Source organism: Malaclemys terrapin, chromosome 4, assembly GCF_027887155.1.
Source record: "Malaclemys terrapin pileata isolate rMalTer1 chromosome 4, rMalTer1.hap1, whole genome shotgun sequence".
Taxonomy (NCBI): Eukaryota; Metazoa; Chordata; order Testudines; family Emydidae; genus Malaclemys; species Malaclemys terrapin.
In genome coordinates, this window is record NC_071508.1 from 36,338,926 (window position 1) to 36,362,479 (window position 23,554).

Genomic DNA, 23,554 nt, shown 5'->3' on the forward strand with positions numbered 1-23,554 from the left:
TTCGAGTTTGGTTTCTACCTCGGATGCGGTAATATCTACCTCCATCTCCTCATTCATCATCCTACCATTATCCCTAAATTCCTCATTAGCCTCATTAAAGACCGAGGCAAAGTATTTGTTTAGATATTGGGCCATGCCTAGATTATCCTTAACCTCCACTCCATCCTCAGTGTTTAGTGGTCCCACTTCTCTCTTTGTTTTCTTCTTATTTATATGGCTATAGAACCTTTTACTATTGGTTTTAAATCCCTTTGCAAGGTCCAACTCTACATGGCTTTTGGCCTTTCTCACTTTATCCCTGCATGTTCTGACCTCAATAAGGTAGCTTTCCTTGCTAATCCCTCCCATCTTCCACTCCTTGTAGGCTTTCTGCTTTTTCTTAATCACCTCTCTGAGATGCTTGCTCATCCAGCTTGGTCTACAACTCCTGCCTATGAATTTTTTCCCCTTTCTTGGGATGCAGGCTTCTGATAGTTTCTGCAACTTTGACTTGAAGTAATTCCAGGCCTCCTCCGCCTTTAGATCCAGACTTTTTCAGTCCAATCCACTTCCCTAACTCGTTTCCTTAATTTTTTAAAGTTAGCCCTTTTAAAATCAAAAACCCTAGTCCCAGATCTATTGTTGTTTATCCTTCCATCTAGTTTGAACTGAATTAGCTCATGATCGCTCGAACCAAGGTTGTCCCCTACAACCATTTCTTCTATGAGGTCCTCACTACTCACCAAAACCAAATCTAAAATGGCATCCCCTCTTGTTGGTTCTTCAACTACTTGGTGAAGGAATCCATCAGCTATCGTATCCAGGAAAATCTGAGCCCTATTATTTTACTAGCACTTGTCCTCCAGTCTATATCTGGGAAGTTAAAGTCTCCCATGATAACACAATTCCCATTATTGTTTACTTCCTTAAAAAGATTAAAGAGGTCTCCATCCATATCCAAATTGGATCCTGGCGGTCTGTAGCACACCCCAAGCAGTATCTCATAGGAGGCTCTAGTAGCTTTCTTTCCCAATGTAATTTTTGCCCAGACAGACTCTGTCTTCTCCATTCCATCACTTCTTATTTCTTTACAGTCTACCTCATCACTGATATACAATGCTACTACACCACCTTTGCCTTTATTTCTGTCTTTCCTAAACAGCACATAGCCTTCAATACCTGTACTCCAGTCATGACTACTATTCCACCATGTTTCTGTTATCCCTATAATATCCGGTTTCACTTCCTGCACTAGTAGCTCTAGTTCCTCCATTTTGTTACCTAGGCTCCTTGCATTAGTGTACAAACATCTTAATTTTTGCCGTTTGGCTTCACTGACATTCAGGTGAAGTCCATCCCGAGAGAACAGTCCTCTGTCCATGAATGCTTCCCAGTGGTCATACATCCCAAAGCCCTCCTGGTAGCACCACTGCCTGAGCCATCTGTTGATTGCCATAATCTTGTCACACCTTTGTTGCCCTTCTCTAGGAACAGGCAGAATCCCACTGATGATCACCTGAGCCTCGATTTCCTTAAGTGTCTTCCTCAGGCTGGCATAGTCTCCCTTGATACGTTCCAGCGAGAATCTAGCTGCATCATTTGTTCCCACATGAAGGACAATCAGCGGATTCTTTCCTGCTCCCATTAGGATCCTTTTCAACCTCAGGTCCACATCCCGTATCTTAGCACCCGGCAGACAGCATGCCCTTCTGTTCTCCGGATCAGCCCTAGTTACAGGCCTGTCTATTCTTCTCAGTAAGGAGTCCCCAGTCACGTAGACCTGCCTTTTCCTGGTAACGGTGCGATTCTCCGGTCTATCCCCTGCTCTCTCTGGGTACAAGTCCTCTCGATTTATATTGTCCCTTGTAATCCTCCGCAACCCATCCCGTATCCTCCTGGGGCTCATATTTGGTGTTGTTATCTCCATTGACTCCTCACCTCTTCCTATAGGACTAGCTGCTCTTCTCTTCTTCCTTGGCCTCGCACCTTCAGCCACCACCTGCTGTGCCCCTTCTTCATTTTCCAACTCTGCAAACCTGTTCCTGAGCTCTATTTCTCCTTCACTAGCCCGTCTTTTCTTCTGCGTTGTTCTCTTAGTCACATGCTTCCACTGTCCACTTTCCTCACCCAGCAGTCTCCCCTCAGAATTCTGAGGTCCTGTTTCCATCTGCAAGTCTGAGCTTTTTCCTTCAGCCTCCTCATGTCTTTGCTCCATCATCTGCTCGAACCCCCTTCTAAACTCAACCGGAGTTTCCACCTGCATCTCCAATCCTTGGATCTTTTCTTCCATCAGCTCTATCAGGCGGCACTTCATGCAGACAAAACTCTTTTCAGATACCCACTCCAGGATCATGTACATGCCGCAGCTTCCACATCCAGTCATCCTCATTGTGTCTTCCACTGCTGCCTCTGTATTGGTCATAGCCTTCCCACGTAAAACCTGTCAGTCCGGGAAACACAAACCAAACCACCACCTCCCACAGAGAAAGGGGGGGGGGGGGGAAACAAAAACAAACAAACAAACAAAAAAAACCACACACACACAGCAGGCACCAAAACACTGGCACACCACCACCCCCTCCCTTCACTGGCCTGTCTATTCCTCTGCCTGCCTCTCTGAGTCTCCCCCAGAAACTCCCCTTGCAACTCCCATGAAACTCCCCTGTTTACAGCGCTGTTTGCTGGCTCCTGTGCCGCTGCAGCTGTCTATCATAGAGCTGTGCCTGTGATGTGAGGGGATCTGGGTCTGAGTCTTCCCCCTGTGTGTATTCTCAAAAGAAAGAGGAGCATGTGAACCATGAGGTTCCTGTCTGCAACATTTCAATATAGAATTGTGGAGGTTGTGCCAATAGCAGGGCACTGGGTGCTATGGCTATTGGATATAAGAGCAGTCTGTGGATTTAATGATGGGTAGGGGAAAGTATAGGTGGAGGGGGTAACCTGTGTGCTGGTCTGAAGGGATTGTAAAGGGTATGACGTGGTTGTTAAATTTTACGAGTGTGGCATTCTCTCAGGGGAGTAGGCACAGTGATTGTGTGTAGGACAAGGGCAGGTAGCACCTGTCCATCACAATGAAAAGGCAGAGTGCAAGTGTGCGTATTATGGGCATTCTGCGACTTCACTCAGAGAGGGCAGAGTTAAGGGTCTGTGGGCATTTACCTTAATTTATTTTTTTCCCAGATATTTACAGTTCATTCTCAGATTTGTACCCAGTGCGAGTTTCACACCTCAAAGTTGAAAGCTCAGAGGGGTGGTAAGTGGCCCATTAATCTCAATGGGATGTTCTCAGCTGAAAGAGAATACCTTATGGAGATGAAGACTGCCTGAAAAAATAGCGATGAGACATGTGAACTGCTCCATTCATTTCTGTGGGTGTTCCCTTCCTCCTCAGTGCTGGAGAGTTTCTGGGGTGTGTCAAGAATACCTGTCTCAGGCTTGTGTTCTTGGTGCATGCTCTGAGCATGCCTGTTCTAAGCTAGAGGGCAGAGCTTCCTGAGATCCTGGCTCACATGCAGGATAAGGAAACAGGCTCAGATACCCCCAACAGGCAAGCCAGCTGGCACCTGCCTCATTTGAGGGGGGAACAGATGAGGGTCAGACTCCCATAGATGGACAGGGGCTCCTAGAGCCAAGCACGCACGGGGAGGCGGGGGACAGGGAGCAGGGCTCAGACACCACCAAAGGGGCAGTGACTTCCAGATTACATGGAGGGGTTAGAGAGAGGGGCTCAGATACCCCAGAAAGGCAAATCCTATCCAGAATCTGGTTCACATGAGGGGCAGTGATGGGGGTTACACCCTATAGATGATCGGGGAGCCCCTAGAGTCTCACACTTACACAGGAGCATGGAGAAGAGTTCAGACACCACCAGGGGGACAAGGGACCCCCAGTCACATAAGTAATACGGAGAGGGGCACAGACTCCCCTGGAAAAGCAAGCCTCCCCCTGAACCTGGCTCACATGAGGGGAGCAGGAAAGGGGGAGGTCATGCCCCTGTATAAGGATTGGGGGAAATCCAGATTGTGGCACACAGAAACCCAAACCATTCTCCCCCTGTGCCCCTAAACTCCCATTACCTGAGCCTTAACCCTCTTCCCACCTACTCTTTCACCCCAATAACCTTCCTCTCCCACTGAGCATTTGCTTGTGTGGCTTTTTTTCACACAATAGTTTCAGCTCCTTCTGCAATATTCAGATTCTGTTTCCCCCCAAATTAAAATTACCCTGTAACAGAGGCACCTTGCAGCAATATGCCTGCTTCTTTTACTTCAGATTTATGCCCCAGATTAGATTTGAACTCACAGTGCTAGGGGGTAGTACTCAGATGCAATTATCATAACACCCCCATAGTGCCACCCAGGTCCTGTGACAGCTGGTTTTCCAGATAGTAGCCTCTGTCTCTTCACATGCTCAGATTAATCCATTAGGAACATAAATTGGTGCACAAGACTTCTGAACTGCCTAACTGGAGATGCAAACTCTTTCTCCAAAAATGTTTTAATTTGATTTCCCCTAAAGGGCTTGTGGGTGCCAGGCCCTCTGTTGGGAAACCCTTGACCATTTGAGACCCTGTTGTGATGAGCTGAGCCCTAGATTGATCTTTATCTATGAGCATAAATAGGTGGCCAGAATTTGTCAACTTTAAGAAAAGCTTGAGGGGGGGGTGCTGTATCGCAGGAACCCCTTGGTCAAATGACCCTAATTTTTGGTCACTAACAGAACCCCTTGCACCCATGAGGCTCACCAAATTCAATGCAATCTGAGTAACTGTAGATTTTAGACCTCTCAGGCATCGAGTTTAAACAGGCAGCTGATCTGAACATTAACTATAGCAGAGCTGTCGCTTTACTGTAGTAAAAAATACAACAACCCTAAACAAAATCTGGAATTTATTCAGCTAGCACCTGAGGTCCAGTGTTGGCACAGGGAAGAATAAATTGGCGATAGTTCACTTGGTGACAAGAGAAACTTATTAGAGACATTTTTGGTTGAAACACTGGAACCCAAACAAGACAGCTGTCCCCTTCCCCCCGCCTCCCCCCCCCCCCCCCACACACACACGTGACAGTAGCTGATGAGCATCATTTGGACCGTCGAACTGCTGGGCCACAAACCATAATTAAAGGAGAAGCATATGGAGGTTCTGCTCACCAAATGAATGCTGTATCTGGTCGTGAACAGTGAGATGCAGGGAGCCCATTAACTGGTAAAACGGACCTAAAATTGTGGAAGAGTTTCTGTACAAGCACCAAATTTGGTTGCTCAATGACCAGAGTGTTTGGCTTCCAGTCAGAGTTGGTGAAACAAGATCCTGTCATGCAAATATTTTATAATGTAAGCTAAAAAATCCCCCTTCGCACAAACTTAAACTTTGTTTTTAGTCTTGACTTCTGTCAGGGTAACCCCCCCCCCGAACTCTAGGGTACAGATGTGGGGACCCACATGAAAAACCCCCTACGCTTATATTCTACCAGCTTAGGTTAAAATTCTCCAAGGCAAAATCCCTCCCCCACCTTTTCCTTGGACTGGTATTGCTGCCAACACGAAGTGATTTACACAAAAATTCAAGGAAGTGTCACTTGGAATCCCTATCCCCCTAATATATCTCTCAAGGCTCCTTTACCCCCATTCCTGGGGAGGCTTGAGAATAAAATACCAACCAGTTGTTTCAGCATTGTGAGCACAACCAGACCCTTTGTCTTCAGGACACTGAAATCAATCAGGTTCTTAAAAGAAAAAAACATTTTTTATAAAGAAAAAAAGTAAAAGAATCACACCTGCAAAATCAGGATGGAAGGTAACTTTTACAGGGTAACAAAAAGATTTAAAACACAGAGGATTCCCCTCTAGGCTCAGCTTCACAGTTACAAAAACAGGAATTAAACTACCTCTGTAGCATAGGAAAATTCACAAGCTAAAACAAAAGATAACCGAACACATTTCCTTGCCTTACTTACAATTTCTGTGATTTTTAGATGGATTATTCCAGGTATATTTTCAGGAGATATTGTACCTGCTTGGCTTCTCTCTCTGTCCGGAAAGAGAACAACCCACAGAACAACAAAACAAATCCTTCCCCCCAGATTTGAAAGTATCTTCTTTCCTCATTGGTCCTTCTGGTCAGGTGCCAACTAGGTAATTTGAACTGCTTAACCCCTTGCAGGTAAGGCAATCCAGTACAGCTGCCAAGGAGGGATTTTATGCACAGAATGGGCTGGCATACATAAAGGTTGCTACCCTTCCCCCTATATTCATGACATGCCCCCCAGATCACAGATTGTGCTGGAGAGCCTGTTTCACACTGGCTCTGATTTCTTCCTTGAGCTCTAGGAGAAAACAGAGTAAATAAGACACACGCACCTTTAATTTTACTACCAATTACATGAAGACTAGACAGTATTGTCCACATTTCAAGGGCTAAAATGACTTAGAATACAGGAACAGAAGGTCCTGTGGCACCTTTGAGACTAACAGAAGTATTGGGAGCATAAGCTTTTGTGGGTAAGAACCTCACTTCTTCAGATGCAAGACAGGGACATTTTTACCCAGCTGATTCTGGGCAACTTTCATGGGAGAGTGCATCAGCCACCTTGTTAGAAGCTCCTGAAATGTGTTGAATTTCAAAATCAAAATCTTGGAGAGCTAAACTCCACCGAAGAAGTTTCTTGTTATTTTTCTTGATGGTATGAAGCCACTTCAGCGCAGCATGGTTGGTCTGCAGGTGGAAATGCTGTCCTTAAATGTATGGGCGTAGCTTCTCCAGAGCGTACATAATGGCATAACATTCCTTCTAGCAACCTGATTAGGAAACTACTGAATAACTGCATCCAGCTTCACCTGTCCACTGCAATATTCAGCTGGGTTTAGGTCTAGACATAGAACAGAGATGGGTCTGATGAGGACGAGAGTGCTTCGTTCCAAGCTCTCACATCCTTGGTCCTGGGCTTTGTGAACTGCAGTGTCCCAGAGGAGCCCAGCGATCTCAGCAGTTCACAGATCAAAATTTGGTCCTTCATCTTACTGGGGTTAGAACCGTATTATTATTATTTGTACTACAGCAGAGCTCATCTTTGTCCCCATTGCTCTGTTCCTCCATTGGAGCACAGCGCTGTATAACTGACATCTTTAGGAATCTGGTTTGGAGTCTGGCATCTATGATGTGCTGGTTACTAGATTCCCAGTTGATAAGTGATTTTTCTGCAGAATCTGTCATAACGAGAACTACTTCCTCTGAGTGCTTGTTGTCACTATGCCCTGAGTGAATCATATGTTTCTTCTCTTGCCTGAAGCACTTCTTATCCACATCTCTTAGTATGCTCTCACCGATGCCCAGGATTTCAAGTCTATAGTTGTCCATAACTCTCATGATCTGTAAGATCGTTGATGTGTGAAACATTGTTCTCACATACCAGTAACCAGATCTGAAATGTTTTCTTGCTTTCAGAATCCAACTTTTTAGGGACTTGGCTTCCAGAGACTGGCTTTCCTCGGGAGCCTTCCTGAAGCACAAAGGGGCAGCACTGTTCATTCTTACCAGAATGGTAGCCTGGTTCTGTTTCTATAACTGGTGAGATGTTGTTATGAGACTACGTGTTTAGCCTTGCACTCAACCCTCCCCACTTTATCCAGGCTTGGGACTGAAAGACACAGGCACAAGGTGCAGCAATGCAGAAGTATATTAGTAACACAAACACCAGTCTAGCATAGTTAGACAGCAAATGCCACGAAGACCGAGACTTAGCTAATGATATTGTATTACTGAGCAAGAGCCCTGAAAATTTACAAAGTCAGACAAGTTGGGAAAAATAGCAGGCTAAGCAGGGCTCAGAGTTAATTATGGGAAAGCAAACATCCTTGAACCCCAGAGGTCAAGCAGTAACAGCACATTAGAATGCAAAATTATCAGACAAATTGTTCTACTTTCTTATGTCAGAAGCACCATATTGACCATTAGATACCTCCAGAAGGAAGTGACATCAAGTATAGGAAAGTATCATAAGGGTAGCAGTGTTAGTCTCTATCCACAAAAACAATGAGGAGTCCCAGTGGCACCTTAAAGACTAACATATTTATTTTGGCATAAGTTTTTGTGGGTAAAAATCCACTTCTTCAGATGCATGGAGTGAAAATTACAGATACGGGCATAAATATACTGGCACATGAAGACAAGGGAATTACCTTAAAAGTGGAGAACCAGCATTGACAAGGCCAATTCAGTCAGGGTGGATGAAGTCCACTCCCAATAAATGGTGAGGAGGTGTCAATACCAAGAGAGGGAAAATTGCTTTTGTAGAGAGCCAGCCACTCCCAGTCCCTATTCAAGCCCAAATTAATGGTGTTAAGTTTGCAAATGAATTGTAGCTCTGCAGTTACTCTTTGAAGTCTGTTTTTGAAGTCTTTTTGTTGAAGGATGGCTACTTTTAAATCTGTTATTGAATGTCTAGGAAGATTGAAGTGTTCTCCTACTGGCTTTTGTATGTTACCATTCCTGATGTCTGATTTGTGTCCAGTTATTCTTTTATGTAGCGACTGTCCAGTTTGGGCAATGTACATGGCAGAGGGGCATTGCTGGCACATGATGGCATATATCACATTAGTAGATGTGCAGGTGAATGAGCCCCTGATGGTGTGGCTGTGGTGTCACTAGAGTAGATATGGGGACAGAGTAGGCAACGAGGTTTGTTACAGGGATTGGTTCCTGGGTTAGTGTTTCTGTGGTGTGGTGTGTAGTTGCTGGTGAGTATCTGCTTCAGGTTGGGAGGTTGTCTGTAAGTGAGGACTGGCCTGTCTCCCAAGGTCTGTGAGAGTGAGGGATCGTTTTCCAGGATAGGTTGTAGATCGTTGATAATGCATTGGAGAGGTTTTAGCTGGGGACTGTACATGACGGCCAGTGGTGTTCTGTTATTTTCCTTGTTGGGCCTGTCCTGTAGTAGGTGATTTCTGGGTACCCATCTCGCTCTGTTAATCTGTTTCCTCACTTTTCCAGGTGGGTATTGTAGTTTTAAGAATGCTTGATAAAGCTCTTGTAGGTATTTGTCACGGACTTAGGGTTTGGAGCAAATGCAGTTGTATAGGAATAGTATAGGAAAGGCATTTACTAAACTCAGCAATGTATGGAAACCAAAGATATTCAGCACCAGAACAAAACCAAGAATCTTCAATTCAAACATAATCTTGGTGTTAACATAAGACTGCTAGAGTTAGAGAGCTACAAAGCTTTACTCAGAAAACTAGATGCCTTTGAAAATAAGTGCCTACAAAAGATTCTTGGCATTGGTTGGAAAGACATCATCATCAACAAAAAGATCCGAGAAATCACCAACGAGCAGCTCATTTCCAACACAATCTGAGGGCACACTGAACATATTTGGGGCATTTATTCCAGATACCAATACAAACTCCCATATGAAGTCATCAAATGGAAATCAAATTCTGTGCGAAAACAAGGGTGCCCAAGGGAAACATTGAGCAGATGCTTTAGCAGGGAAGGCAGAATAGTCCATCTCCATACCTTAGAGCAAATGGAAGCGGCAGCAAATGACAGAGAGGAATGAACGAGACTGGTTTACGCCATGTGTTCCAACTTTGGCACAGGAATGATGTAATAACATAATGTAGTAACTCCAGCAGTGCCTGGGGCTCACCCAAGAACAGGGCCTCATTGTGCTAGGAGCTGTACAGAATAGTAGCTAGTCCCTCCCCTGAAGAGATTATGATGTAATTAGACAAGACAGAGTAAAGGGAGGGGACAAGGATGGAACACACAAGCAGAATGAACAATGCAATAGTGACCTTTTGTTTTTTATTTTGCCCTGCGGAGAAGGAGGGTGAGTCTTTGCAATTAGGTTTTCCTTAATTCTTTGGGTGGGAGTTGCTAGGTGGCGATTAGCTAAATGAAAGGAGATAGGAATGGAGGGGGACAAAGAAGGGAGGGGGGAAGGAAGGAATGAGGGGATCATGGAAAGAGGCTGAGGTGCACCAATCGTGAGGGGAGGGCAAAGGACAGATTTGCAACGAACAGCCAATCAGCACAAGGAAGAGAATGTCGAAAGTGACAACTTGTAGCAGGCAATCTGATGACATCAGTGTCCATCGGTCTCTGCTGAGGCTGCTTCTCTGTCTGCTCCTAAAGGCTGGGAGTCATCTCTGGTCCTGGGCTTGGTTCAGGAGTTTCATAAAGGATTAAGACCATGTCATTCAATTGGCAACAGAAGCTGACTGGCAGCCAATGAAGGGATTGGAGCACCGAGCTGATGTGGTCATAGTGACATAAACCACAGAAGCAGTGGAGAGTTCTCTTCTATCAGCTGGAACATATACAGTGTTAGATTGAATGTTAGGTGCAGTGAATTACAGTGATCCAGTCTGGAGATGAGAAGTAGATGGAACTATTTGGCTAAGTCCTTGTCTGGGCGGAAAGTGTGAAATTTCTGAGCAAACTGGTGATTCCTATTCAAACTCGATCACACATTTTTAACACAGAGTTTGCTTGTGTGTTTAAATTTTGTTATTTTTTCAGATGTTTTGTTTGTCTAGTAGCTAAACTCAGTTTCTCTCTATCCAGTGTTTTCCTTTAGGAGCTAGAGAGAAGAGTGCTCTGGGCCCAAAGGAAGAATATCTTTGGAGGTCCTCCACACAGCCCAGACAGTGCTCATCTGAAGTTCTACCCCACCTGCTATAGTGGAGTCCCTCAGGGCTGGAAGGATGGGAGCATTCAGTGGGTGATGGAGAACCATAGAAAAGAGGATTTAGTTGAGGTGGGGGAGTGCAGAGAGTTAATTTGTTAATTCATTACCCTGCTCTGTGTTTTCAGGAGTGTGGAATTTGCTGCGGATGCTGTCAACAGGCAGTCATTACGCACTGTGGGGTGTCTGTGTTCATGCACATAAATCAGGGGTTAGTCAGCACTGCGATGCTGTAGCATTTTATATTTTTGCACAAGAATTCCCAATGCACCAAACATTTTTTTAAGTTGACACGTGTTTGAAATTCTAATGCTAACATTGTATGTCTCAATCATTGTGTCTTTGTAAATCTGAGAGGTGGGTGTTTGAGGCCAGGCCAAGCAGAGACCAACGAGTCTCCCCTCAGCTGCTGTTGGGCTGGTATACGAGCGGCACAGCTTGCAGAAAAATGGAAACAATTCTCTTTGGAATATTTTGCTTAGTACTTCATCCATTTTTGAACCGAAATTATGAATTTTTGCAACTAACTCCAGTGAGTGGCTTGGCAGGTGACAGTATCTGCTTCACAGAGTTTAAGGCCACAAGAGATCATTAGCTCATCTAGTCTGCTTTCCTGCACATCACAGGCCTTTACATTTCCCCTAAATTCCCCTGTGTTGAGCTCAGTGAGTCTGAATTAGCAAAATGCTCGTGGAGGAATGAGCAGGGGCAGTGTGGAACTTCACTGGGAGAAGACTCATTGCACGACTGCAGCTGCTTTGCCAGTGCCTGTGCTAAAACAGAGCAGAGGGATGTGATGGTGGAAAATATGTGATTGTATTTCCTCTGAGCAGGTTAAACACCAGAGGTGATGGGATCCCTTGTGCACTGCTGTACGCACGTTTGTGTGTGGCTGTGCAGAGTTACAGGTATGTTACGGAGTTGTGCTGTTGCTGCCAAGGCCAATGGCCTGTACAGACAGTCTCAACTGTGCTCCACAGGGACAATCCCACTGGAGATGCCCAGGTTCAGACTCCAGGGCATTGGAACAGAGTGTTCTCAACAGCTAGAACTCAGCTGTAGAACTGCTTCAGAGAGGGGATCAGACTGAGCCCTGGCATGGCCAGGGTCTGAGCAAAATGCAAGATCACTTCTTTGCTAAAGCCTTTGTCAGAAACAACACCAGGGTCAGCATGAATTGGAGATGGTTTAATAAGAAAACTGGGTTGGTGTGACACAGAGAGCCCTTAGCAAAGGGTCCCCTGTTCTTTGCAAACAGCTCTCATCTCAGACCAGACAAACTCAATACAAAAAAAAACACATCTTACAGGATATTTATTCATCAAGTATAATATGTAACGTATCTACAGAAAGTGTGTTGTCTACCCTTGCCACATCCCATAACAATCAATGGAAAACCATCACAGACCATGGCAAATGATCAGAACCACTAGGAGGTAAAAGGAACATCACAGCAGGCGGGGGATCATCGTTGCTGTGAATATAACAAATGATGATTTTCAGTATAACAGAGTGTAGGCAAAGGCACTCTGTATTTACTAAGGAAAGTCTTTGAGGAGTTCAGGGAGCTGTTCTGAACATTTGGATCCTGGTTCTTATGGAACCAGCTAGTTCTGCAACTGACTGAACTTTGTGGGGAAAACCTAGTTCATTAGATAGGACAGGTAACTACTGAGAAGTGTAAACCGAGGTTCACGCTTTAGGATTTTGTTTTGCATTACAACCAGTGGTTTCCATCACCTTCTCTCTTTCCTGAATAAATCTTTATTCTTTCTTAAATAAACCTCTTTTTGTTTTTATGGTAAGTGTTCACAAGTGCTGTGTGGCTTACAGGAGCAGTGGTTAAGGTAACTCTGATAGACTGGGGTAAATTACATCTTTGGGTGCCGAGATTTTGGTACTTCTGTGAGTAGCCAGAGTCAGGGGCTTGGTATCACAGGAGAATGAATCAGGGATTCAGTGATTAGGGTGCCCCTCTTTTCAGCCTGGAAGGCAAAGCTGGGGCTGGCATAAGCCCAGAGGAGAGTGTTTGAGTGAGTAAAGGGCTGCTGATGCTAGGGAGCTGACACCAGGTACTACTAGTCAGACTCCCTCTGGCTGTAGGCAGGGGGTAATGAGGTGACTCTCAGTCCCCAAGAAACATCAGAGTGGAGCAGAGAGAAAAAAAAATCTTCTCCTCCCCTCCACCATCTTTCACTGTGTCAAGCACTTTACACAGAGGACACCTGTAAATGCACAGAGGAGGACAATGTTACTTACAGCAGTCTCTGCAGTTTGCAGTTCGGGTGTTTCAGTCCCTCGCACAGCCGCCGCACTCCGGCCTCGCCCAGTTTATTACCACCCAGGTTGAGCTCTGTCAGGCTCTGACTGGTTCTGAGAACAGCGCCGAGATCCCCACAGCAAGCGCCCGTGAGACGACATTTCCACAAGCTGCAGGAGAGAGAAACACAGAGAAGGGGGATCACAGTTTGAAGGGGGCGTGTCACAGCTGTTCTGACAGGCAGCCCCGCCCACCAGCCCCTTTCCCTGACCAATCCACATGCTCCACTGACTCTCCCAAACCTCACCTTATTGCAGTGGGAAACCAGTGTTGGGTGGGACTTCCTGCCTAATCCCCACCTCTTGAACTTGACTCTTGACCAACCAGGACTGTGAATGACTCAGACACCCCAATCCTTACACCTCTGCCATTGACCAATAAGGATGAAGGTTCTCGGTAAGACTTCATCACTAAGCACCGCCCCTCACCCTTTCCACTGACCAACCAGAATTTAAGGGGCAGCCGTCTGGCTACCCTAAGTCCCACTTACCCAGCTCTCAGCCAATCAGATTGGACTTGGCACTGATCAGCCCCAGAATGGTGTGACCCAATCAGACCAGGCCCATTGCTACAGGGAGGCTGTAGGGGGAACCCTCTCCCCAGGCAGCTGGGCCAGGCTCAGAGCAGGTGGAGCTGGGAGATCCAGCCCCTCCGTGCCCCCGGCTCTAGCTCTGATGCTGCCCTGCAGGACGCAGATGTCTCCTGTCTCTGTGCCCAGCTCTGAGCCTCAGGCCTGGGGTGGGGAGGCAACTGTGACCAAGGCCCAGCACTGGCAGCATCACACCCACCTTCCACTGAGACCAGGGATCAAAGGTTGGGGGGATTGGAAGACAAAGAGGAGAACAGCCCCACAACCAGGGGGATTCCCAAAGTTTGGGGAAGAAGAGCCCCTGACAGCAGGGCGACCATGTGACCCTGTTGGCAGGGCCTGTTCCAGAAACTCTGGTGGGGTTATTACAACAGACATTTTCTACTGGATTTTGCGTCCACCCTGCAGAGTCGAGGCTCCTGGAGGAGCTGCCAGCCAGCAGAGTGTGGAACTATGGCAGCAGCCTGGCTATGATCATGTGCATCTCAGTGACCAGCCCTCAGCATGGTTGTCACATACTGCCACTCAGCCATCCGCCCTCCCTCCATTGCAACTGTCACCTGCACGGCCTCCTCCATCACTACAGTTGCCTTCAAAATATGGTCACTCCGCCAAGTGGGGAGGGAAGTCCTAATGTTTGAGAGAGAAAAAGAGTCCTGAATTTGTATTAGGGAGAGAAGCCCCCACTCCCTGGGGGACCCCCAAGTTCTGTCATGGTTGGTAGAGCCCCTGAAATATTTTGGAGAGAGGAAGAGAGGCACCCCCAATACGATGAGAGAATCTATGTTTTCATTGAAGAGAAGAAGAAATAAATTCATGGGTGTATGTGGGAAAATATGGAGATGAACCCTAGCCTGGGGAGGTAGGGAGAGGGTGTTCTTTATGAAGCAACAGTGAAGAGCTCCACAAGATTTAACAGTAAGAAAGGAGGGAAGAGAAATGAGAAGTTGAGAAGAAAAAGGACCCAAAGTGTGGAGAAGACACATGACGGTAAAGAAGGACCCAACTGGGATAAAAAAGGAGGGACACCCCCCAAACGAGGAGTGGTGTCGGGGGTGAGCTTTGGGAAGGAGGTAGTTGTGCCAACAGTAGCAGAGTTTATTCTTCACCCTTAGCGCTGATTAGGGTCCATTCTGGAGGCAGAGTTTCTCTTTGGGAATTTGGTGCTGGGCTCAATCTCTGGAAGAGGAGCCTCTGCTGTTTGACCATCTCATTCCAAAACAGGTGAATAAATGTAAATATGACAAGTTTCACTTAGCGTTTACCCAGACTCCCTGTCACCAATTTCTCCTCTGATCTGAAAGGTGCTGGACACCTGCCACCACTTGACTGAGGGTAACACTGGTGTCAGAACAGGACACTGGTACTAGAAGAAGGAGCAACACTACACACAGACAGAGCCTGCCCTGAGGATCCTACAATCTAAGCAGACCAGACAGGCGAATGGTAGGGAAAGAAAAAATTATTATTGTCATTTTTCAAAAGGAGAATTGAGACCCATAAGAGACTGAATGACTTCCCCAAGGTCACACAGAGAGTCTGAGTTTTGATCCAGCAATTTAATTACACGACCATCCTTTCTCTTGCATAGAGCTGTGCTTAGTCCCTTGTGTTTCTCAGTTTCAGAAGTGCCCCCATGTTTTTTACCCAACATGACCTCTTTCCCCCCCCCATAGTTGAGTCTCTTAAGCAAGAGCTACTTACCAATCAGATATTGAACATTAGGGCCTGAGCTACTGATGAGGCTTCTCACTGTGATACCTATTGTGATTTGCTAAAGTGTGTAGGAAAAAATTGAAAAGATCTAACTACTGACCAGACCAGACCCAAGCAAACAAGTTAAGGCTGAATTTGCTGAGACCCAGCTCTGTGGTCTTGGTTTCTTCCCTGAATGAGGGCTTCTGGCGGCTGTAGTCCAAAGCAAAGCCCAAGAGATACTCTGATTATTAAGTAGGTCTGCCTTAAAAACCTTAACCATTGACCAGAGAGGTGATATTGTTGGGGTTTGTAAGGGTTAAGTAAAGACCTGGGTAACCATTACCATGGTAATAGGGTAGTATGGCACTAGCAAGCACTATCCCTTGCTTGACAGATAAAGTTTGCTACCTGCCTCCCCCCCCTTTTTGCTGGTTAAGGATAGATAAGTGTTGCAGCTGCATAAGAAATATTGCTGTCTAAAGAATACCCTTCGTGTGACGTAGTGTTCTCTCTCCTCTCCCTTCTTTTTCCCAGCTACATAAACATGTTCAGGGCCATGTGGTCTTGGTTCCCCCCCCGCTACTGCTTAAGGGGATTTGGAACTATAAGTATTGTAACAGCACCTGCACAATATACATAATACTGTAAACAGTAAACAGGGGCAGGTATAATTATATTCAGTACATAGTTATTAATATTCATTATATAGGTGTTCATATTACTAAATAAGGGTTTGAGGGGTATTAGATAAAAGCATGCAATGTAGCTAACCACATTGCTTACTCGACAACTGGGTCGAGGGGAACAAGTACTGCAATAAATGAGTCTGTTTACTCAGATCCGCTTCTGGGTTCTTCCTGCTCCTTCTTTCCATCTCTAACATCTGGCGTCACGAACAGGATCCCAGGGTAGAGTCGTGCCTGATCACCATGTCTCACCATGGATTCAATGAGTAAGTTGGATGGGTCCTTTACGGCAAAACCGGTGAAAGAGTTTATTAATAGTGGGGTCCTTATGCCGCTCCCCGGGGAGGATGTCAGGATTGGCAGGCCATCCAGGTGTTCCCAGGATAAAAAAAGGCCTAGGCTCTAATGAAAAGCAAAGCAGTGTAAAGGTGGTTCCTCTGTCTCTCCAAACAGTTCAGGCAGCAGAATCTCTTCTGCAGGTTCCTTGGTGAGCAGCCCGTGCTCGATGGAGCAGGGGCGCGCTAGTTCTGCTTCCCTCTGAATTCCACCCTGCACTGGGCTTCAATCCTCCCTTTCAAGAAGCCACCCCTCTCCAGGTGCAATAGGTCTTACAGGTGTGCCAGGTTGGGGCTGAATAGGCCCAAAGGAGCTCTTTAACCTCTTCCTGACTAGGGTGGGAATCTGTCCCAGCACATACCCCACCTCTCAAGACAGAAGTCAGGATCCTCCAATCCAATCCAATTTTCCCACCAGTCCCAGTCAGGGCTGACTCAGCCTTCTGGAGCCCCAGGGTAGAGCATGCTTGCTGAAGAGTTAGAGGTAGAGCACTCTCAGTGAAGAAGGGACCTTTGGAGATTGTAGCTGCAAAGCTGAAATAAGTTTCCACTGAGCATCAGCACTGAGATTTTTCAAATGCTTATAACTTTGAAAATTGGGGCAGATTTTCATAAGAACAGAAATAGGCACATCCCTGGCCCAAATGCTTCCCCCTGCCAATTTCAAGTTCCTGCTCTAAAGCATGGGGTTGACAGAGTTTCTCACTGAAAAGTTCACCAGAATTACTTGCGGGAAACAGTGTGTTTCCCTAGCCTATGGATGAAAATGGATGAACCATAAGGCTGAAATTTCACAAAAATATCCAGCTTGAAGCAGACACCCAGCATGGAAAATTTAAGTCAAAATGGTTACGGTTAGCAAAGTTATAAGCAACAGAATACGGGATCTACTGATGGAAGTGTCCGGCTATCATAATAGGAGGTAGCACTTCCAGCTTCACTTCAAATATATGTACTCTACAAAGCAAAATGTAGCTTTTGATATTAGAAAATATAAAACTGATCAAAGGCATGATACATCCATTGTACATCCTAATAGAGGTTGGATAGTGCATTCGTAGCTCTTGTAATGTAGTATTTTAAAAAAAGAGAAAGATACACCATGATACAAGAAGAAAAATTAAAAAGCTGTCTGGTGAATTCTAGTCCTGGGTGACACATTCAGTGCTTTCGAGCTTGTCAATAACCATGCTGTGCTATCTTGGGTGCATATTTTTGAAGCACAACTTCTGTGTGAGATGAACGTGCTGCGACATTAATTGCTTCCCACAATGAGTGTATGTATGCCTCCTTTTCATATTGTACTGTTTTGTCCCTTACTAATAAGCTAAGCTAAGCATGGTTATATGGTCTCTTAAATACTTTTAATACTGAATCACAAGTGTTGCCAAGCAATTGGCTAGACCGCAATGAATATTGTTAGACTGACACAAGTCACACTCCCTGTGGGGGAGATAAGTACCACATTCAGATGGCAGCAGATCCTTTTTTAAGCAGTAGTGGCTGATACGAGCTCCTCTCTCTGATGCTTCACAAAATCAGTTGGTTTCCCATTCCCTTCCAGACTAAATTCAAAACCTTGTGGATCATGAAGAGCAACAGCAACTTTAGGTGTTGGTGCTCCTGGCGGTGAGGAGGTGGATTTTTTTCTTTTAATTCATTTCTTCAATCATGTTTGTTAGTTTTTTAGACAGAGTTTGCTTGTTAGTTTAAATGTTGTTATTTTTTCAGTTATTTTGTTTGATTAGTAGCTAACCTCAGTTTCTCTCTATCCTATTTTCCTATAGGAGCTAGAGATATGAGTGTTCTGGGCCCAAAGGAAGGATATTCCTGGGGGTTCTCCATGCAGTCCAAAGACTCATTGCACAACTGCAGCTACTTTGTAAGTGCTTGTGCCAAAACAGTGCAGAGGGATGTGGTGGTGGAAAATATATCATTGTATTTCCTCTGAGCAGGATAAACAGCAAAGGTGATGTACGCACATTTGTGTGTGGCTGTGCAGAGTTGTGCTGTTGATGCCAAGGCCAACGGCCTGTAGCAGACAGTCTCAACTGTGCTCCACAGGGACAATCTCACTGGAGATGCCTAGATTCAGACTCTTGGGCATTAGAGCAGAGTGGCTATCAAGAGCCAGAACTCAGCTGTAGAAGGCCTTCTGAGAGGGGATCAGTGGGAGCCCTGGCCTGGCCATAGTCAAAGCAAAATGCAAGATCACCTATGTAAAGCCTTTGCCAGGAAGAACACCAGGGTCAGCATGAGGTGGAGTTGGTGTAATAAGAGGAAAGACAAAGAATAAGAGAAAAAAAATTGGGTTGGTGTGACACAGAGCGCCCTTGGCAAAGGGTCCCCTGTTCTTTGCAAACAGCTCTCACCTCAGACCGGAAAAGCTCAATACACCAAACACATCTTACGGGATATTTATTCATCAAGTATAACATGTAATGTATCTACAAAAAGATGTGTTGTCTACCCTTGCCACATCCTATAACATTCAATGGAAAAACATCAAAGAAGATAGTAAATGATCAAAACCACTTGGAGGTGAAAAGGAACATGACAACAGGCAGGGGATTTCCCTGCTATGAATATAGCAAATGAAGGTTTTCAGTATAACAGAGTGTAGGAAAAGGCACGCTGTATTTAGTAAAGAAAGCCTTGAGGAGTTCAGGGGGCTGTCCTGAATATTTGGATGCTGGTTCTTATAAAACCAACTAGTTCTGCAACTGACTGAACTTTGTGGGAAAAACCTAGTTCATTAGATAGGACAGATAACAACTGACAAGGGTAAATCCAGGTTCACATTTTAGGTTCTTGTTTTGCATTACAACCAGTTGTTCCCATCACCTTCTCTCTTTCTTGGATAAATCTTTATTCTTTTATAAATAAACTACTTCTGCTTTTATTATAAGTGTTCACAAGTGCTGTGTGGCTCGCAGGAGCAGTGATTGAAGGTAACTCTGATAAATTGGGGTACACTACATCTTTGGGTGCCGAGATTCTGGTACTTCTGTGAGTAACCAGAGTCAGGGGCTGGATATCACAGGAGAATGAATCAGAGATTTAGTGATTAGGGTGCCCCTCTTCTCAGCCTGGAAGACAAAGCTGGGTCTGGCATAAGCCCAGAGGAGAGTGCTTGAATGAGTGAAAGGCTGGCGGTGCAAGGGAGTTGACAATCAGCTACTACAAGTAAGACCCCCTCTTACTGTAGGCAGGGGGTAACGAGGTGACAGTCCCCGAGAAACATCTGAGTGTAAAAGAGAGGAAAAAAAATCTTCTGCTCCCCTCCACCATTTCTCACTGTGTCAAGCACTTTACACAGAAGACACCTGTAAGTACACAGAGGAGGCCAAATGTTACTTACTCCAGTGTCTGCAGTTTGCAGTTTGGGTGTTTCAGTCCCTCACATAGCAGCCGCACTCCAGCATCTCCCAGTTTATTATCAGGCAGTTTCAGCTCTGTCAGGCTCTGGGTGGTTCTGAGAATAGCAGAAAGAGCCCTGCAGCCAGCGTCTGTGAGATGACACCACTCCAACCTGCAGGAGAGAAAAACACAGAGAAGGGGGATCACAGTGTGAACTGGGCTCATCACAGCTGTTCTGACAGGCGCCACCCACCCACCAGCCAAGGTTCTAGGTAAGACTTCCTCACTAAACACCACCCCTCACCCTTTCCACTGACCAACCAGAATTTAAGGGGCAGCCATCTGAACACCCTAAGTCCCACCTACCCAGCTCTCAGCCAATCAGATTGGACTTGGCACTGATTAGCCCCGGAATGGTGTAACCTAATCAGAGCAGGCTCCTCCCTGTACACCTAGGCCAGGCTCAGAGCAGGTGGAGCTGGGAGATCCTGCCCCTCCATGACCCCAGCACTGGCTGTGGTGCTACCCTGCAGGACACAGACATCTCCTGTCTCTGCCCCCAGCTCTGAGCCTCGGGCCTGGGGAGGGGAGGCAGCTGTGAATCCCAGCACTGGCAGCATCACACCCACCTTCCACTGAGACTAGGGACCAAAGGGTGGGGGGATTGGAAAACAAAGAGGAGAACAGCCCCACAACCAGGGGGATCCACAAAGTTTGGAGAAGAAGAGCCCCTGAGAGGAGGGCGACCATGTGACCCTGTTGGCAGGGCCTGTTCCAGAAACTCTGGTGGGGTTATTACAACAGAAATTTTCTACTGGATTCTGCATCCCCCCTGCAGAGTCTGGGCTCCTGGGGGAGCTGCCAGCCAGCGGAGTGTGAAACTATGGCAGCAGTCTGGCTATGACCATGTGCATCTCAATGACCATCCCCCAGCATGGCTGTCACATACTGCCACTCCGCCCTCCCTCCAGGGCTCATGGGGAACCCTCTGCACCCCTGACAGCTGCCAAATCTTACACACATGTAGAGACACCCCACCCATCACAACTGTCACCTACACGGCCTCCTCCATCACTACAGTCACCTTCAAAATATGGTCGCTCCGCCAAATGGGGAGGGAAGTCCTAATATTTGAGAGAGAATTTGTATTAAGGAGAGAAGCCCCCACTCCCTGGGGGACTCCCAGGTTCAGTCATCATGGTAGAGCAATGTGGGAAACTATGGAGATAAGACCTAGCCTGGGGAGGTGGGGAGAAGGTGTTCTTGATAAAGCAACGGAGAAGAGCTCCACAACATTTAAAGGTAAAAAAGGAGGGAAGACAAATGAGAAGTTGAGGAGAAAAAGGCCCCAACCTGGGGAGAAGACACATGAAGGGAAAGAAGGACACAAATGGGATAAAAAAAGAGAGACACTCCCCAAATGAGGAGTGGTGTCAGGGGTAAGTTTTGGGAAGGAGGCAGCTGTGCCAACAGTACGGGAGTTTCTTCTTTGCTCTGGATGCTGATTAGAGTCCATTCTGGAGGCAGAGATTCTCTTTGGGAATTTGGTGCTGGGCTCAGATCTCTGGAAGAGGAGCCTCTGCTGTTTGACTATCTCATTCCAAAACAGATGAATAAATGTAAATATGACAAGTTTCACTTAGAGTTTACCCAGACTCCCTGTCACTGATTTCTCCTCTGATCTGCAATGTGCTGGACACCTGCCACCACTTGGCTGAGGGTAACACTGGTGTCAGAACAGGACACTGGTGCTAGAAGAAGGAGCAACACTTCACACATACAGTCCCTGCCCTGAGGATCCTACAATCTAAATAGACCAGACAGGTAAAAGGTAGGGAAAGGAAATATTATTATTGTCATTATTCAAATGGAGAATTGAGACCCATAAGAGATTGAATGACTTCCCCAAAGTCACACAGAGACTCTGAGTTTTGTTCCAGCAATTTAATTAGACGACCATCCTTTCTCTTACAGAAAGCTGTGCTGAGTCCCTCGTGTGTCTCAGTATCAGCACCCATATTTTTTAACCAACATGACCTCTTTTTCCCCCCTATTTTTCTCATGGTTGAGACTCATAAGGAAGAGCTACTTACCAATTGGGTATTGAAAATTAGGGCCTGAGCTACTGATGAGGCTTCTCACCATGATACCTATTGTGATTTGCTGAAATTTTTAGGAAGAATTCAAAAAGATCTAACTACTGACCAGACCAGACCCAAGCAAACATTTGAAGAGCAGTTGGAAGGGAAAACAAAAATTCAAAATGGGTTTCCTAGAAGTGAGGGAACTCTAGTGTCTGTGAGTGTGGTAGTTGGGGGAGGGGGAAGGTTGGCCTGACTCAGATGTTTTTGAAATGTCAGGTGCCATTTCCAGTATTTTAAAAATGTACCATACATTTCAAGGGCAAAATTGTGTTCTATCAAAATTACAAGAGCATTCATTGTTTCCATCTCGAATTTGGTACTTAGGACGGCTTGCTGATATGTCATATTGTGATGCATTGTAAAGAGACGGGGATACATCAAAACCACGTGACTGCATAAGCAGCTCCATGATTAAGTTTACGTGCAGATTCACATTTGAAACAGCACGGAAAACCCTTCATTTTCACTAGATTACCAGCCCAGACCCATAAAAAACAATGTTTAATTTACACCAAAAGTGGAATAAATCTTCTAAATATGATTGATAAAGCAGCTATTTACTCAAAATAGTACTGTTTTTGAAAGTTTGGGAAATACTTAGTCCGAGGTGATATATTGTATGCATTTTCCCATACTTTTTTTCCCTTTTGTTAAAGCAAAAGTCTGTAATCATACAACAATGTGAGACTGTACCATATAATGCAAAAAAAAAATTGTCATCACTTGTAGACAGTATTGGTGTGAGAACAGTTTTTCTTTCTGCAATTTTTATGAAGCTAGGCAGACAAGAAGACACCTACCCCCTATTTATAAAATGTTTTTGTTATTATACCTTCAGCTCTGTGGCCATCAGGGATAACATGACCCCCTCCTTCTCAGAATTCTGCCCCTTTGCAAAAGAGGAATTCTAGAAACACTAGAGGAAATCTCAGCCTCCACTTATGACTCTGATCCTTAATCTTCTAGGCTGATGAAGGAGAGTAAGAGTACTTGGAAAACCTACAAACTACTATCACCACCAGTGTTCCCTCTAATTTTCCCCACTCATATGTGGAATTAATCTTGTTATGTACACCAATATAGAGGAGATGTGTGATAAATCACCTCCATATTACTGCACATAAAATTAATGGGGTGGGGCTGAGGAGTATGGGGGGGGCTCAGGTTAGGTCAGTGGGGGGAGATGAGGACTCTGGGGTGGGGCTGAGGGGTTAATATACATGGACATATGCCTATCTCACAGAGCTGGAAGGGACCCTGAAAAGTCATCAAGTCCATCCTCCTGCCTTCACTACCAGGACCAAGTAATGATTTTTTCCCCAGAAGTGGCCCCTTCAAGGATTGAACTCACAACTGTGGGTTTAGCAGGCCAATGCTCAAACCACTGGGCTGGGCAGAGTTAGGTGGGTATGTCAGCTGATTACATCTGCTGCCATATTGCATAGGAAGAGATGTGGTTTCTCAGGTAGCCATCACCCATTCCATTTAAGGTTTTGTAGATGAAAAGTGGACCTCTAAATTTTGCATAAAATCAGTAGGAAACCAGTGTGGACAATATAGCACAAATGTGTCAATGTAGCACTTTATAAATAGGCATCTACAGTCTACCCTAGCTGAAGTTTCTGAATTGTCTTGTATGATCCCAAACAGAGCACACTGCAGTAATTCAATCTCAAGGTGATAAAGACCTCCAGAATTGTGGTTAGATCTGCATCTGAAAGGAAAGGTTGGAAACTTCTTGACATGGGCAGATGGGGA

General features: G+C 45.6%; 1 protein-coding gene across 2 annotated transcripts in view; it reads right to left on the minus strand.

Annotated features, from left to right (window-relative positions):
* Positions 1-23,554, minus strand: part of LOC128836343 (NACHT, LRR and PYD domains-containing protein 3-like) — a 200,043-nt gene that overhangs the window by 122,493 nt on the left and 53,996 nt on the right. For both annotated transcript variants that reach the window (XM_054026548.1, XM_054026549.1), the window contains exons 5-6: positions 19,654-19,824; positions 12,924-13,094 (exon numbers count right to left, since the gene is read on the minus strand). In XM_054026548.1, the coding sequence (XP_053882523.1) occupies positions 12,924-13,094; positions 19,654-19,824 (342 nt within the window). The remainder of the gene's footprint in view (positions 1-12,923; positions 13,095-19,653; positions 19,825-23,554) is intronic.